The sequence below is a fragment of the Eretmochelys imbricata genome, chromosome 9 (assembly GCF_965152235.1).
Source record: "Eretmochelys imbricata isolate rEreImb1 chromosome 9, rEreImb1.hap1, whole genome shotgun sequence".
Lineage (NCBI taxonomy): Eukaryota > Metazoa > Chordata > Testudines > Cheloniidae > Eretmochelys > Eretmochelys imbricata.
This window is the reverse complement of record NC_135580.1, coordinates 72532119-72549189: the sequence shown is the minus strand read 5'-3', so window position 1 is coordinate 72549189 and position 17071 is coordinate 72532119. Positions and strand designations below refer to the sequence as shown.

At 38.2% G+C, this 17071-nt stretch overlaps 1 protein-coding gene across 2 annotated transcripts in view; it reads left to right on the top strand.

Annotated features, from left to right (window-relative positions):
• Positions 1 to 1297: 1297 nt before the first annotated feature.
• Positions 1298 to 17071, top strand: part of KLHL4 (kelch like family member 4) — a 75421-nt gene continuing 59647 nt past the window's right edge. For both annotated transcript variants that reach the window (XM_077826592.1, XM_077826593.1), the window contains exon 1: positions 1298 to 1716. In XM_077826592.1, coding sequence (XP_077682718.1) covers positions 1298 to 1716 — 419 coding nt within the window. The remainder of the gene's footprint in view (positions 1717 to 17071) is intronic.

Below are 17071 nucleotides of genomic sequence, written 5' to 3'. Positions count from 1 at the left end.
TAGGAAAATGGAAAACAATATAGGTAAGTTGGAGGAGAGAGAGCAAAAAAAAAAAAAAAATGGGGGATGGGGGAAGTGCTGCATTAAGTTTGGATCAGTACCCACACCTCTCAGGGCCTATCCAAACTGAACCGCAGTCTTTTGAGGTTTGACTATTACTAGCAGTTATTTAAAATGGTACTTAAAGAATGGTACACAGACAACTACACATGATATATCTCCAAGTAAGACAAACTGAGTGTCTTTTTCTAATACTACCAGTTTCTGTGTGTCAAAGTTATGTATATTACTATCTAATATTTATATACACTTCACACAGCTCTGAACATTTAATGCTTATCTAATAATGAATCTCTAAAATATCATTAATTTTGTTCAAAACATGTTTTGATGCACACTATCAAAAGAACGGTTTAAAAAAATCCCACCCTTTGACAGAGTGTGTACGAGGGCAAGAGGGCGTTTACACAGGCACTTAGCCAGGAAGCATTGTGTTTTTCACAGATATGATCATTTAGGGAGGGTTTCTCCTCCAATTTTTGTAAGCTCTTCCTTTTCTCGTCCCCACACTTAGTCATAATGATACACCAGAAATGCTATCCCTAGTTAAGACAATATTTCATACACTACTGCACAATGTATTTTAAATAAGAATGTTCACTTTCTTTTAGGTAAGCACTTCAACGCTTAAGACTATTTATAGATATTTCACATAGTAAAGTGAGGTCTACTGCAACAAATGTAGTAGACCTGTTAAGGAAAATGTGAGCTGCAGGATACTTTCAGAGTGAATCATTCGCAAAATCCACATAATTAGTTCACCATTCATAATTTTGTAGTGAAATGCAGTATTGTTTATTAGCAGACTACATGCAAATCCTCATGGGAAACAAGGTCTTACCACTTTATTTGTATGTGCTTCTCTGCATCTTAAGTTGCTGCCTAAGATCCCTCAGGATCATGTGAGGCTAGGTTATATCTGAGAGTGCTGTGCTGTAGTGCTGTATGTAAGCTTAGCAGCTGGGTAGTGTTATGGTAGCTGCTTTCCTGTGCTAAGCTGATTTACTTGTTTAAGGTCTGACCTCACCATCCTGTCAGTATGGATTCCCACCTATACAGTTAACAGCAGCTTAGCATCGGCTTGAAGTGCTAGCAGTATATTGTCAGAAAAAAAGAGGGCTACTGGTATTTGTTCCTTTGTCGTCTTTTCTTAAGAAGAGGCGCTGAAACACAAGAGATAACAAAGAATCCATTTCCTTTCTAAAAGAATAGGCTTTTGTTCTTTTTTCCTGCAAAAATGTCAGTTTCTGGAAAGAAAGAGTTTGATGTGAAACAGATCCTAAGGCTACGCTGGAGGTGGTTCAGTCACCCCTCTCAAGGTTCCACAGGCACTGGAGGCTGCCTTCAGGAAGGATATGAGCATAGAGGGACACCGGTTCAGAATAGGTTGAAGAGCCACTCTCGGGACAGAAATGGGCTAAAGAAAAACAACAGTCCAGTTCACCACAATATACTGGCACCAGTGCCAGGTCCAACCCCTGTGCACCACCGATCTATTCAAACCTGGCATCAACAAAACCTCATAGAACAGCTGCGAGCAAATGAGGATATCCCCAAAGCAAGCACAGAGGAAAATTGTGTCAAAGAAGATTCAAGTAAAAATATACAGGAGTTGCAGATGATCACAGACGACAATACAGATGAACCCACTGAGAGGTAGGCGTTTTAGATGTCTGCACTATACTCCTATCCAAATTATTCCTAAATAATGTCTTTGTTTTTAACTAGAGTTGCCTACTAGATTCCTTGAACTTGCACTGTAAAATACAGATGTGACTGATAAAGAATATTTATAAACAAAGAAGTGTTCAAAATGAACATGAGCCTTGCTATGTATTTTTTATATCTTTTATGCTTCACATTTTTCATTTTTGAGATCTAGTTCCTAATGAATAAGATCTGTCACTGTTTCCTTTGTTACTGCTTTTAGCAGCTCCAAAAAACATGTTAATTTGTTGCCCTAATTTCCTATGCATAAAAACAATGAAAAACAATCCATCATAAAACACAGCCCTCATTCTGATTTTATCAATAACTGCAACTTTGAGAAATGTAAAATGTTGGAGACGCACCCATTATGTTGTTGCCACCAGTCTGTTAGCATCTTCACTGCCCCTTTTTACTTCCTTCTTGATAAATATAATTAACCTTGAACCATGTGGAAAGGGACCTACTTGGCCTGGCTTTGAAAAGGTTCATTTCAAATCATATTACCTTCACAGCTAATTTGCTAGAGAGAGAGACTAAATACTCTCTGCAAGCTCAGGTAATAAAACATTACTTACAGCTATGAGATCTTAATGCAGGAAGCACAGGGTATGAGTTATTTTAAAATGTTGATATTGAGGGCTAAGATATTTATATAAGTCATTTGATTGAGGGTGACAGGTAATATGCTTATTTTATTTTTGCTGATTTTTAATAAGCAGATACCAACATTATGTACAATTCCACACAAAATTAGATCCAATCAAGTGTATATTTTAACATGGCAATTTATTTGTTGTATTTTGTGGATTTGCTATCACTCTACCGGGAAAATTGAGGATCTTTACACTGTAACAAAAATGCAAGACTAATTTACTTAGAGACAGTTTCTGGCAGTAAGACACAGTTGACAGTTTGTGTATTTTTAGCAGTTATCTGTTCAAATTGTGATATCTGGCATATAGGACATCTGTGATTCCTTAAATATGTCTATACAAAAGAAGATGCATTCTTAAATTTCTTAGCCTGAAATTTCATTTCAAGTAGCATCCTACCAGGCAGTGTTTATTATATAAATTCATCACAAAACAAAATCAAATAGGGAGCAGTGTATATAAACAAATCACTGAAGTTCTCACATGCAATCAGATCAGATAAAATTAGGTGTATGCAGGTTAACTTGGTCAATCAATTGTAAGAGGAATGAAAGATCTAAGGTCAGAACATGCTTTGTTGAGATAATACTGGATATTTGGAACTGTTATGAAAAAACAGTCAACGTTTCCTAAAAATTAAGTCGAAGTATAAATTTGCTGAGAAAGTATGTGAATGAAAACACTGCCAACAAGAACTGTATTGCATCAGAGAAGTGTCCACTGACTGTTGTGAAACTACCTGAGCTTCAAATTTAAAAAAAAACTATACATTTTGACTATGAAGTGAAAAAGAAAAAGAAATGATCAAATTCAATTAGAGAAGTTATTAAGGACCTATCTCTCAAAACAATATATTCACAATATTTACCCTTTTGTATATAAACATTCTATCATAATCTGACAAAATTCTGTGTCCTAACGTTTCAGCCAATGAGTCATTTCAAGAATCTGTAAAAGTACTAGAGTCTGCTTCTTGCTTTAAAAAACCTATATAGAAATATACAGCATATGTTAGTATGTGCACACAGCAAAAACAAATCTCTCTCTGGACTCTTCTCCTTTTAGTGTCTCTTGTAAAAGTTTTATACTGAGACTATCAATTTTTTTACAAATATAAGCCTCTTATGAAATAATGCAGCTATTCAAGCCAGTGCTCTTTCCACATAAATATTAAGAAAAGATTCTGCTTTGTTTTATATTTTTAAAAAGCCTATTAAACTTGAAAATATAAAACTTAACTGCAAGGCGGTGGGGGAAATACCTTAAAAGAAGTTTTAATACATCCAAGCAATCTTACTTTAGCTCCTATATCTCAATTTCCACCATCAACGCCCCTCCACCAAAAAAAAAAAAAAAAAGTTATTTCTATAGCATACAACTCCATACACAAACCACACACACTAATTCATATTGTCATTGCAAGAGTAGATGTTAAATAATAGATGCACTACAGTTCATAACAAATACAAAGACAAAGCCTTTACTATGTTACCAATAGAAGTTGTTGCTGTCATAAATTGACACATACGTTTTCTGCTCTTTAATGCTCTCGTTGTTCAGGTACCGACAAAAGCAATCATCTTAAACCACACAGGGCCTGACTTTTCCCCAGAGATGTTAGGAAGCCACGATTTCAACCAGAGTCACTGGGAACTGCCAGTGCTCAGGCCTTCTGAAATATCAGTCTCACTCAGTCTTCTGGATCTGCTTACTACATCTTACTACACTGTTAAAGCTATGGCAGATTACCACAGCCATACACTCCAAGTTTCTCATCCGTGCCTGAATCCATACAAAAGGTGTTATCAACAGTAGCTCTTGTTCTAGGAGTGTAATGCCTCCATAGAAGTGCCTTGCTGCCATACTCTAAGTGTGCAGTCACATAGCCATGGAATCACTATACTGTAGTAGGTAGCAATCAGGAGGTATACACAATTACTTCAATCCCAGTATTCAAAACACAGAAAGTGTAAGTACCATGCTGCTTCTAACCATCCCTCCACTCCTCTCTAGATTCAGAAGCCCTATTTGTAGCTGGACTCTAAAAAAGAGGGGAGAAGTTCTAAGGGTCACTTTGACCAAACCAGAGACAGTAAGAACTCTATGATAAATGGGAAAGGACAGGAAACCAGGTCAAGACCTTTACCATAAACAGGCTTTTGAAACCACTTCCATTTGGCAATGTAACTCTTATGGAATCTAGATGAAAATTCCCTGCAAAAAAAAATTGATTCAAACCTGAAGATCTTGTCAGGATGTTTGAAGTTTTCATCTTTTCCTAAGGACTCATCTGTCTTCTAGCTGTAAAGGTCTGTGTCTACAAAAGACAGTACAAACCTTCAGCCTTGGGCCTCAGAAAGACCACAATTCCTTGAGTCAGGCAAGCCCTGAGAGAGAGATGGCATTGATGCCAGAGATATCAAAGGAAGTCCCAAGGGAACATTTGGACACACATACAGAATTTCTTTTCCATTCCCTCTTTCTGGAATGGGCTCAAGAGACAGCTTTGTGTCATATAGATAAATATACTTCCAAACCTATATAGATATATTTACAACAGCTGAAAATTGGCATTTCTTAACCTCAGGAACCCTAGTTTATTAAATAAGCAAACTCTTTCAAAGTACATGGAGGCACCTGTCTTCAAGCAGACAAATACAATAAAATGCTGGGTATTTTTAGGCCAAGCTGTTTTTGAGACACTATAAGCCAAAAACACAAGGGAACTTTCCAAAAAGCTGAGAAAATAATACCTGATTTTTAAAAAGGTTAGCATCTCTAAAATACATGGTAAAAGTTTCCTTGTACTTTAAGAATAAAGATCTATTCTGGCATCAGATCCTATATGGAACATTTTAGACAGTCTTATTTCAACTTGGCAAAATTAGCAGGGAAGGGCATGAACAGATTTTAACAGAAATTTAGTTCTAATGTCAACTATGGACAGAGATAAAATGCAGAAGTGAAAGTCTGATAAATGGAGGCTACTTACATTATAGAAGTCAAGTTTTTTAAGGGGAAAAATATACATACATACTATACACTAGAGGGGTGACTAGAGAAGGGAACATGCAAAGGCTGCTTAGATTACACACTAATTGGAAGATAGATTAAAATTAACAAAATAGACTACTGAAGAGTGATCCCTATAGAAAACAAAAAAATTGAAACACCAAATAAATTCCAGGTAACATTTTGTAGGCAAATTCCCACATCAAACCTATATATAAGCTGGATATTAAATATCTGTTCGCTATATTTTTTATGAAAACATTGATATGGAATTGATGCCTGATAGATGTGATTATGTATCCGGATCTGTGGAAGCATACAGTATCTATAAAAGCAGAGATGTATTATTCCAGGAAACACACTACCACATGCGTATTGTTTAACACTATGTTCATCCAGGTTATTGTACAGTATGTGAGAATTAGAATTAACTGTGGTATGTAAGATACCACAGCTATTTCCATTTTTCAGCAGAGATTGAACTGTGGTGTCTATGATATCACGATGTGTTACCTATGGGTAAATGTGAGCACTGTCCAAGTAAGGAGCTTTTGAAAAACCTCAGCCTTGGAGATTTAGATGTACAACTCCCATTAATATGAGTAGAATTTTTCCCTCTAAATTATAAGGTGGTTTTGAAAGTCTTAGTAATGGTGTATAGTATGGTGAAGTATATATTCAGTAGGACTCCTTTCTCCATGGAGGCAATGTATTTTCTGTAGTTTCCACTTACAATTTTCAGTTATATCTGGTCATTCATTCTGAAAGATTTTGAAGTGTCTGAGATTCCACTTGAGGAAACGTTGAGAGGATAGACTGAAGTATCTTATAAGAAATGTGTAGTAGATTTCTTGTTTAAGACTGAAAACTCATTTAAATGTCAGCTATGTATGCCATCCACACAGAGAAACGTTATTACAAATCCTATCCCTCACTCTCTCCGATACACAGCTGTCTATACAGTAAGCCAGTAGACCCTTCATATGTTATCTATTACAGTGAGGGTATCTCTCTTGTAGGTGCTCATGATGGGGTGAAACCCATCACAGGATGGAAAGGGAAAGTTAATTATAGCACAGGTGCAATAGATGTACCTAATAATATGCATCTCAGCCGCAGAGTGTGGGATGGGATGCATTCGGTAACTTCATGGACACCTTGGTCCCATTAAAGGGAGGAGAGTTCAGTCTGAAGGCAGAAGCCACAGACAGACTCTGTTATGTGTGAAGGAGGCTATCTTAGACCACTTGCGAGCAGAGCCTTGCCCAAAGGACAATGCCAATTGACTTGATGACATGGTGGTTGTGTCCTGATAGGAACTCATTGGATAAAGTATCTGAGTGAATAATTTTAGAACAGTTTTAATGAGTCTTGCCTGCTGGATCCCAACTGGGATTCAGAACTGGATTCTCAACTTGGGGAGATACCAGAAAAGGATGAGCAGAAAGCTCAGGGTACACAGATTGGTGACTGCTGATCAGGCCATACGAAAGGTCATACAAGACAAAGAACAGCCAGAGGAATACTATCAAGAGAGTCTGCAGGAAAAAGACCTATGGGTTATGTGGGTGCATGAACTAAAAGAAGAACTAGAACAGGAATTTGGACCAGCACAGTAAGGAGGAGGAGAAGGTGGTGTGATGGGATAAAAACAATCACAGGCTAGAAAGAGATTAATAATTATTAACGGGAAACAATAGATTACTTAATTAGTTACATCTGAATCACAGGGTGTGGGACTGGAAGGCATCAGGTGATAACGTAGTGGACACGGATGCCCCAAAAAGGCAGGAAAGTTCCTTCTGATCAGAGAAGTAACAGGGAGCAGACAAGATCCTATGAAAGGCTGAAGTGCCAGAGGCTGTTGGAGGCTGGAAATTCTAGGAAGCTTCATTCTAGAGATGGAGAGAGGCAATGGAACCCCTGGAAAGGGGTTAAACACCAGACCCAGAAGAGAGGTTGATTCTCTTCAGGACTTTTGACTGTACTGGGACATCTGTTGCCCCAGAAGGGGGTTAGTTTAGCAACTTCTCAACTAGAGGGCTGAGTGGTGCACAAAGAAAGATGACCTGCGGGGGCACCAGAGACAAAAGTCCCTGCAACATCACACCCTGGCACAAGGGGGCACACTGGAGGGGAGTACGATAGACAAACGCTACAGTTCTGTTTCTTTTTTAAATAAATGTCTGATATTATCAGAAAAAAGCCTCAGCTGACATTTTTCAGGTAGGAACATCATGAAAGAATTATCCGTTTGATTGTTGCAATATCCTGACAGGTTGGGAGAGTGTAGACTATTAAAACAATGGAAAATGAATCAATGAGAGTTCTCTGGTCCTAATTGCCAGTTCAAAGTAATATCATTTTGTCTTAGTTAATGTGGCATTTGCCAGTGGCACAGTCTGTCACATTTCTTATTAATAAAGGACCCTTTTGGGGAAGCTTTCACACTACACACTCATGCCCATCTAAGTTTTGCAACAGACATTCAGTGACACATAATGGCATTTTAATTTCTCAGGAGCAAAAGATCAGTTCCTATCAAAAAGGATGAGAGTTGATCATTTCTTTGAAAAGAGAACATACAATTTTTGTTTTTTAAACTGAGCGTATTCAGGCTAAAAAAATCCTCTCCTTACTGAGAATACAACTGAGTATTCAGCTTAAACTTCTAGACTAGTTAATAATGTTTGAGAATAAATAAAAAGAAAAATTAATGAGTTAATTGTATACAGCACCCAGGAATTAAGACAGTATTGTGGCTGTAAAATGTCATTACTTTAGTTATTTGAGCAGGCTACTTAGTAACTGTCTCAGTGCAGAATGTGAAAAGAATAAAAATGACAAGGCACTCATTTTCCAACCTTAACTAGAACATGGACAGACCATGGTATATTTAGTAGAACAGGTGAGCAACTACTGTGTTCAATATGCCCCATCGGGAGACTAGTTCCCTGCCAAGAGTAAAGAGTCAGACTTGTAAGACAATTTCTTGATGCTTCAGGCAAAGTTTAGAACTACTATTGCTGATCTCATCCAGCAGCAATCTTTATTTTTAAATGAAGCCATTAGCTGTTTTATTTTATCCCATGGTCTCACTGAACTTCTAGTGTTGTAAAGGAAACCTTTCAACACTATTTGACATACTCACTAATGTAATAAAGAACGCTAAAAAATGTGGCTGGACAAGAAATAGTTTGCCTCTGATCTTCATCAAGAGCTGAAAACTGATTTTAAAAGTGGTTACTGGATGTTAGGCAAGCTATACGTTATAGTCATGCAAGACAGAGGAAGAGGTTTGGAAAACAGCATAGATAAAACTGAGGGCTTAAGATGCTGAACACAATGCTTTCATTATTTCTAAGAGAAAAAGGAAACTCTAAACTATACCAAAGGTCTAACTATTATATTGGAGAAAAAAAATATAGAGCTGTGCAGAAGATGGAAGTTCCTTTTTACAAAGGATTTTAAGATTTCAAAATGTGGCTTAATTCAAAACAAACTCACTCCCCAAATTTAGAAATTCTCTTCAAAGGAGTATTCAGGGGAAAAAAATCATTTTGGTTCAAAACATTTCATATTCACAAAATTGAAGTCATTTCAGAACAAGAAAACAAAATGTTTCATTCTGCAAGTGTGGAAGGGAGCTGCATTGGGAGGTGGGAAATAGGGTCTGTGCAGAGCTAGCTTCCCTTCCTGATTTCAGAGCAATGGTAGGGATCGTTGGCATAAAGGGTATGTTAGACGTAGGGCCCTACCAAATTCATGGTCCATTTTGGTCAATTTCTTGGTCATAGGATTTTAAAAACCGTAAATTTAGTTATTTCAGCTATTTAAATCTGAAATTTCACAGTGTTGTAGCTGCAGGGGTCCTGACCCGAAAAGGAGTTGTGGGTGGCCGGGGAAGTCACAAGGTAATTGTAGGGGGGTTGCAGTATTGCCACCTTTACTTCTGTGCTGCTGCTGGTAGCGGTGCTGCCTGCAAAGTTGGGTGGCCGGAGAGCAGCAGCTGCTGGCTGGGAGTCCAGCTCTGAAGGCAGCACTGGTGCCAACAGCAGTAAGGATGGCATGATATGGTACTGCCATCCTTACTTCTGCACTGTTGCCTTCAGAGCTGGGCCCTCAACCAGCAGCCGCCGTTCTCTGGCTGCCCAGCTCCAAAATAAGGGTGACAATACCATGATTCTCTCCCCCGCCATCCCCCCCCCACAGCCCCCTTTTGGGTCGGGACTCCAGTTTGAGAAATGCTGGTCAGGGTAAAAGTATACAAAAGACCATATTCTATGGGGGAGACCAGATTTCACGGTCCCCGATGCATTTTTCACAGCCGTGAATTTGGTAGGGCCCTACTTATACACTCTAGTTCCCCTTGCTCTGGCACACATGAAAGGCCATGATCTGGCCCTTCCGCCCCGAGAGCTGTGAAAAAGTTCTTAATATTAAGTTCCCTTACCGAGATATGACATTTTTGCTAAAAATTATGTGCAAATATAAATAAGTAAAGAAAAATGCATGGCTGAAATGTTATAAACTGAGAATAAAAACAAAATTAAAGTAAGTATTAGAAGAAGTGTGTGGTCAGAATTATTCTGGAGGTTTCTGGGAAATCTATAGTACTGAATGACAAACCTACACATTTGGTAAATTTGACACCACGATTTTCAAGCTTCCTTTTTTATGAATTAGTATCTAACTTTTCTTATAGGTTTGCAAAGCTTGCTTCCGCAAATAGACTGTTCACCTGAGTCTCCAGTGTTGCTGTGCTTGTGTCATACATAACAGGGTATGCTTTCAGAGCGATGCAGTGTGTTTTAGCCATATAACTGCCTTCAGTGTTTCTCCATGTATCGTATGCAAAAGGATGTTCAACCGAAGACGGGCATACTCTTCCAATTGGCTAAGCCTCTCAAAAGAATTTTTACACTGAACAATTTCATGACCCCATGAGCAGGTCTCACTAATTAACAGATTAGTTTTAATAAGATGGTATTAGAATCCTTAATTGGAATTTTGTATATTCCTTTAAGGGAATGTTTTCAATTGCTCAAGAAGAGGAAAAAGGAAATAAAGGAGGAGACTCCACCAGTCTTTATTTCTGATTGATAATTCCATTGACATTAAGAGCGTGATACTCATATCATGAGATGGGTAAACTTCAAAGAGAGAAACGTGTACTACTTATGTATTGACTACCAGTGGGTGTATAAATGCAACAATTAGTAGACACGTACAAAAAAAAGTGTAAGACTCAAATCTATTCTTGAAATCAGATCTTCTACACCTCAAGGTAATGTGCTGCCACTTCATTAAAATAGACATGCTAACTTGCATCACTATAAAAAAGATTGTCAAAATGTGTCTGCAATTACTTAAAAATATCCTCCTCAAAATCAGTAACTCTGGGACCAAACTCCCTAATTCTAAAAAAAGTTATGAGAGGATAACCTGCGTAATTCTGCACAATACCATTGACCTACAAATATTAACCTATCTAACCATTCTTTGCAATCACTGCAGAAAACCAGCTCATCTGAAATATGTGCCTTTTTTTTGCAAAAACTACTAAGTGCTATCAAACAAAGGTCTGGAAAACCCAAGAAACTTTTATGAAACAAGTTTCAGAGTAACAGCCGTGTTAGTCTGTATTCGCAAAAAGAAAAGGAGTACTTGTGGCACCTTAGAGACTAACCAATTTATCTGAGCATGAGCTTTCGTGAGCTACAGCTCACTTCATCAGATGCATACCGTGGAAACTGCAGCAGACTTTATATATACACAGAGAATATGAAACAATACCTCCTCCCACCCCAGCAGGACAGTGGGGTGGGAGGAGGTATTGTTTCATATTCTCTGTGTATATATAAAGTCTGCTGCAGTTTCCACGGTATGCATCTGATGAAGTGAGCTGTAGCTCACGAAAGCTCATGCTCAAATAAATTGGTTAGTCTCTAAGGTGCCACAAGTACTCCTTTTCTTTTTATGAAACAAGTGCATCATGTGAGTCTGAGATGGAAGTACATTTTTAACATATGACCGGTTATTTGCAAGCAGCAGTTTTCCACTTTGCATGAATACACACACAGACAGAACTCAAGGGAATGCTAGTTTCTTGTGAATTTTTCCTCTCTATACAAAAGCAACAGGAGTACTTGTGGCACCTTAGAGACTAACAAATTTATTTGAGCATAAGCTTTCGTGGGCTACAGCCCACTTCATCGGATGCAATAAGCCCATGAAAGTTTATGCTCAAATAAATTTGTTAGTCTCTAAGGTGCCACAAGTACTCCTGATCTTTTTGCGGATACAGACTAACAGGGCTGCTATTCTGAGTCCCCTCTATGCAGTATCTCAGATTATATAAACAGAAGCAAATACAGTTATCTGTCTCTAATGTCTCATGCGAATGCTGTCAGCAGATTGGAAGTCATGTGTAAGAAAGGCTTATATACCATAAATTCTCTTTTGTTGCAAGAATACCTTTGTCTCATGTACAAAAACAGTCTTGGCCTTATTTACTTGCAAATAATTTTCCAATTAGATGCCTTTATCACATTTGAAGTGGGATGTACAGAAACGAAGATAAACTTGGTCCTATAGATGTGAAGAAAGTGTGTCCCTGATCAATAGAACTATATCGGGAGCATTTAGCTCATATTGTCTGAATCACTACCAGGTGTTTGAAGATCCCTTGATAGACAACCTGTGTCAGATACAGTAGTGATGGAGTGTGGCCTGGAATATAGATGGGAATCATAAAAAATAAAGCTAATTTATTTATCTGTCATTTCTTACATTAGGGAACATGGGCTAGCACCAAAAACAGACAGCTAACCAAAACACATACCTCAGCTTGTTAACGCAGTCTGCATCACCAGAAAATACTAAGACTCAGATCCACAAGGGTACTTAGGTGCCTAAATCTGAGACTTAGGCCTCTGAGTCCCAACTTTGCTCCACCTATCTCCTACCTAAGCTCCAGAGTGATTCACGAACGGGGGGAAGCTAAACATTCAGCTGCCTCTTCAATGGGGCCTGATTGAGTAGGCACACTCAGAGACTGCCTACCAGATCAGATCCTATTCAAAATCTGGCTGGAAGAAGTGGGGGTCACCTTATAAAGTTTAGCCCAGTGGTTAGTACACCCTCCTGGGATGTGGGAGACCCAGGCTCAATCCCCCCCTCTCTGCCAAAGGGGAAGAAATGATTTGAACAGCCTTCTCCCCACCTCTCAAGAGAGAGTTCTAACTACTGCGCTAAAAGTTACAAGGTGAGCCCCACCAGCACTTCCTCCTCCTGTGGCTTGTTTGTGTGGAGTGAGACAGGCACCTAACTCATTCTCACAAGATGTGCCTTAGGCACCTAAGCCACCTGACTCTAGGAGATGGGGTCCTGTTTGCGGATCGCTTGCAGAGGTGGGCACCTTCCTGCAGCCTGGACTTAGGAGCCTAGTTCCATAGGAGGGGCAGGGTTTAGGAGATACCCGTCATCAACATCTCCCATTGGCTAGCTTAGGCAGCTCCCTGCCTAGCATACTGGCTTTTGTGGATTGCATTTAAGGTGCCTATCCCTCCTATTCATTGTGCAGAGAGCCTAGGAATCTAACTCAGCTTTTGTGAATCGTACTGTTGTTCTTGTGATTTTCTAGATACTGCAATGCCTAAGTCCCTTCATGGATCTGTCCATAACTATGTGGGATCTAGTTAATTTATTAAAGATTCTTTTCTCCTTGTTATAGTTTTCTGTTGGCGTGACTGAGGCTCCCTCCTGCTCCCTTTCATTACTCACCAACACCTAGGCCTATATCCTCCAAGGAATTTAGGCACCTAACTTTCCTTTAAGGAACTGGACCCTGATTCCCACATTCAAGTGTTTGGCTAGGACTACCCAGACATTTTGGAAATGAATTGGGGGAAGGGAAGGGCTGCCCTCCCAGAGCGAGAGAAAGGATTTGAACAGGGGTTTCCCACCTCTCAGGAGAGGTGCTCTAACCACTGAGCTACGAGATATTCTGATGGGGAAGGTGGGGAGGCTCTTCAATCTTTACTCTTGCAGCTGCTCCACAATGCATAGCTAACGAATGAGTGATTGGAACAGAGAGACTGGACCCGGGTTTTCCCACCTCCCTGGTGGGTGCCCTAACCATTGGACTGCAGAGTCATTCTTTCTTTCTCTCTCTCTGTGGCACAACAGCTACAGTAGAACCTCAGTTACAAACATTTTGGGAATGGAGGTTGCTCATAACTCTGAAATGTTCGTAACTCTGAACCTTATAATTCTTTCAAAAGTTTACAGCTTTGAAACTTTACTATGCAGAAGAAAAATGCTGCTTTCCCTTTATTTTTGTTAGTAGTTTACATTTAACACAGGACTGTACTGTATTAGCTTTGTTTCTTCTGCCTCTGCTGCTGCCTTAGTTTTGTACTTCCGGTTCCAAATGAGGTGTGTGGTAAACTGGTCAATTCATAACTGTGGTGTTTGTATTTAAATATTTATCCAGAGTGGAACAGACATTAGGCCAGAGAGAGAAAGAGAGAGTGAGAGTATGTACCTTTGTGGATCCCATGCCTTTTGACTACGTACATTTGGGTCCTACAATCAAAACTGTTATGGTCTATTCCAAGTTTTGTTGTTGACCTCCTCTATAAACTTGAGCAAATAATCCAACTTCTCTGTGCCTCAGTTTACCCATGTTAAAAGTAAGTATCAATTACCTACCTTTCAAGGACAATGTAAAGCTTAATTAGTGTTTGCAAATACCCATCTTTTCATCAAAGATGCTATACAGGAGCAAAGTATTTTTAATAATATTAATTAATAAATTATGTTGATGCAGTATACCACTTTGCTTCACAGGTCATTTTTCCCATGACATTATCTCGCACAAAAATCTCAGCTACACTATATTACTGTTACATTTTCTATTGCAATACAATGATCTAAACAGTAGTAACAGACAGTGGCAATATTGGAGTGTTTTCATCAGAGAAAGAGGGCAGAGACTGTCAACATTTGCTATGCTTCAGTTCCCTTTACAAGTTAGAAATAAAGAGCAGAGGGTGCCAATCTTGCAAAGTGCTGAGTATTTTCAATGCTTGTTGATTTTAACGAAAGTTGTGGAAATTCAGCACCTTTCAGAATTGGGCAATACATACCTGGATGTAAATGAAAACTGATGTGTGAACCACTGAAAGGTAAGAAATCTTAAGTGTGGAAGAACAGCTATTCTCAGATCATTCGTATGGTGTGTGTTGCCAGGGAAACCTTTTTTTTTTTTTTTTATATATAAACACAATATGAATTGAGCACAGATGCTCAGCAAGCTCTGTGTATGTTATAATTTTACATTGCACTGGAATATTAGGAATTATATATATTATAATTATATTTTCTTAATATTTATATGTTATATATTTAAGAATTATATATTCTTAAATATTTATTGTTTAAATATGTATCTGATTAATTATATTTTACCCATGTCCTGTATTTGTGGGGGATCTCTCGTGTTTTGTCTCGTTTGCCACATTCATTGTGATTTCTTTGCTTCCAGGACACAAGCTTAGCTTTAAATGCAATTTTTAAAATATCAGGATGCAGTTCTGAGTTTTCACAGCAAAAAAGTGTGCACTCAGAGTTTCTTAAATTCTGATCCGTACAGGTTCACATTTTAGATTATAAAATGTTTGGGGGCAGTGATCTTATCTTTGCATATTTGTACAGTGGAAATAAGTTCACCTCTGGTGTCCAGATTTTATAATGGATGTTGAAAGAGTAGACTGGGTTCAGACAACAGCTAGAAATGATTTGTGTTCTGAGACAACAAAAAAAGCTCCTATCTTTACCTTCAGTAATAATTTAATAAAGTGCATCTAAGACTGTCCTGCCAATCCATAATCTGACAAATTTCATGATGGGCAGTTATGAAGTTGTTGTTAGAGCAGTTAGAGTTGTTTTATTTTGTTTGTTAGTTAAATCTATAATATAAAATTCTTTACCTATAAAGAAAGGAAATGAGATGAGTGTCACTGAAATGAAAATTGTGATGATATATATGAGTAGAACTACACTTATAATGATAACAAAACTCACCAAATCTTTAGTACTATGTAATGTAGAAACTGGAGAAATTGTTTATTGGTGGACCACACCTTTATTAAAATATCATTTGCCTGTCCATGTCTTACATCAGCAGGTGGAGAAAGAAAGACGCCTAGTTGTGTAGTTTTAAAGTCTCAGAACTACCAAACCAGTTTGAGACTGGATTGGGGAGGAAGGGGGAAATTGATTCTTGCTATGAGGCAATCTAGTTGCTGTAGTGAAAGGCACCATTTAGTTATGAAGCAGACATCAGCCATTCCACACAAATTATTCCCAGGTCATCAGATTCTCTCTTTTCCGGTGCACCAACAATTCTGAGATTGAGAATTTTCTGCTGGTTTCCTAGCTCATCAGCTCTGACAGCTTCTTATCATTCAAAACTGATGTAAATATAACTAAACCATAGCAGTACCAAGAATTTTAAATCTGACACACAAACACACACCTCTTTGTGTTGTATCTTGTCAGAAACATTCCATCTTTTTATCTACTCTACTAAAATATATCCTGCCATGTGTGTACTTCAGTATTTTGTACAGTAAATCCATACATTTGGCAATAGCAATTTTCCCGGTTTCCTCTTGTAGTAACCCAGGCAGTTATTGTTGGTCCACCAGGCAAAGTCTCAGCTTGTGATAACAGTCCCTCTAGACAGGGAAGGTTATGGAGGGCGGGGCGGGGGGGGAAGACAACAAAACAACCACCTTAAGACTGCGAAGAGTTTTTTTTTCTTATTTTTTTTTCATACATTTAACCATGCCTATGTGAACCTTGAAGGAAAACTAATGGCTTTAGATCTCATTTCTGTTAAAATATACAAATAAAGATGCTCCATATGAAGCTTACATGAGAGTCCTCTAAGCAATAGCACTCAGGTACATGCTCTCCATTTACCCTTATGAACAAAGCACTATCTAGTTCAATTACTATCTAGCTTTGTTTAAATTAAGGCTTCATTACACTGTTTTAGTTAGTGTTACAGTGCATTAAAAACTGAATTTAACACAACTGGCAATAAATGTGAAGTAAGGTCTGGAACAACTGTGCAACCTGTTTAATAATTCAAGAGTATTCATTAGTCAGATATAAAGCTCCTATTTGTACTGCACAAAGTACATCTCTCCCAATATTCTTTTTTTTAAGCAAAACACCACATTGATGCTTCTTCTGTTCATATATACAGGATGATCTCTTGAATCAAACATAGTTCTGTACAATTAATAAAACATCCTCTGTTGTGCGCCACATTTGAGACAATTAGAGGAAAAAGCCATTATTTCATTCCTGCTGGATACTACTGTGACATTTCATAAACTAAATTGATGGTGATCATTGATCTGATTTTCCTGTTTGTCATCTTTTAACGTAGAAGTCATATCATGTACTTAAAAGAGGTTAAAATGCTAAAGTATGAATGACAAAATATTTGTATTGTTTGTTACTTGTTTCTTTTGTAATCAGCCCATCACATTTATCAGGATTTTTTGTGTTGTCCTACATTAGCAGATCCTTAAAATAAAACACTCCTGTCCTGAGTG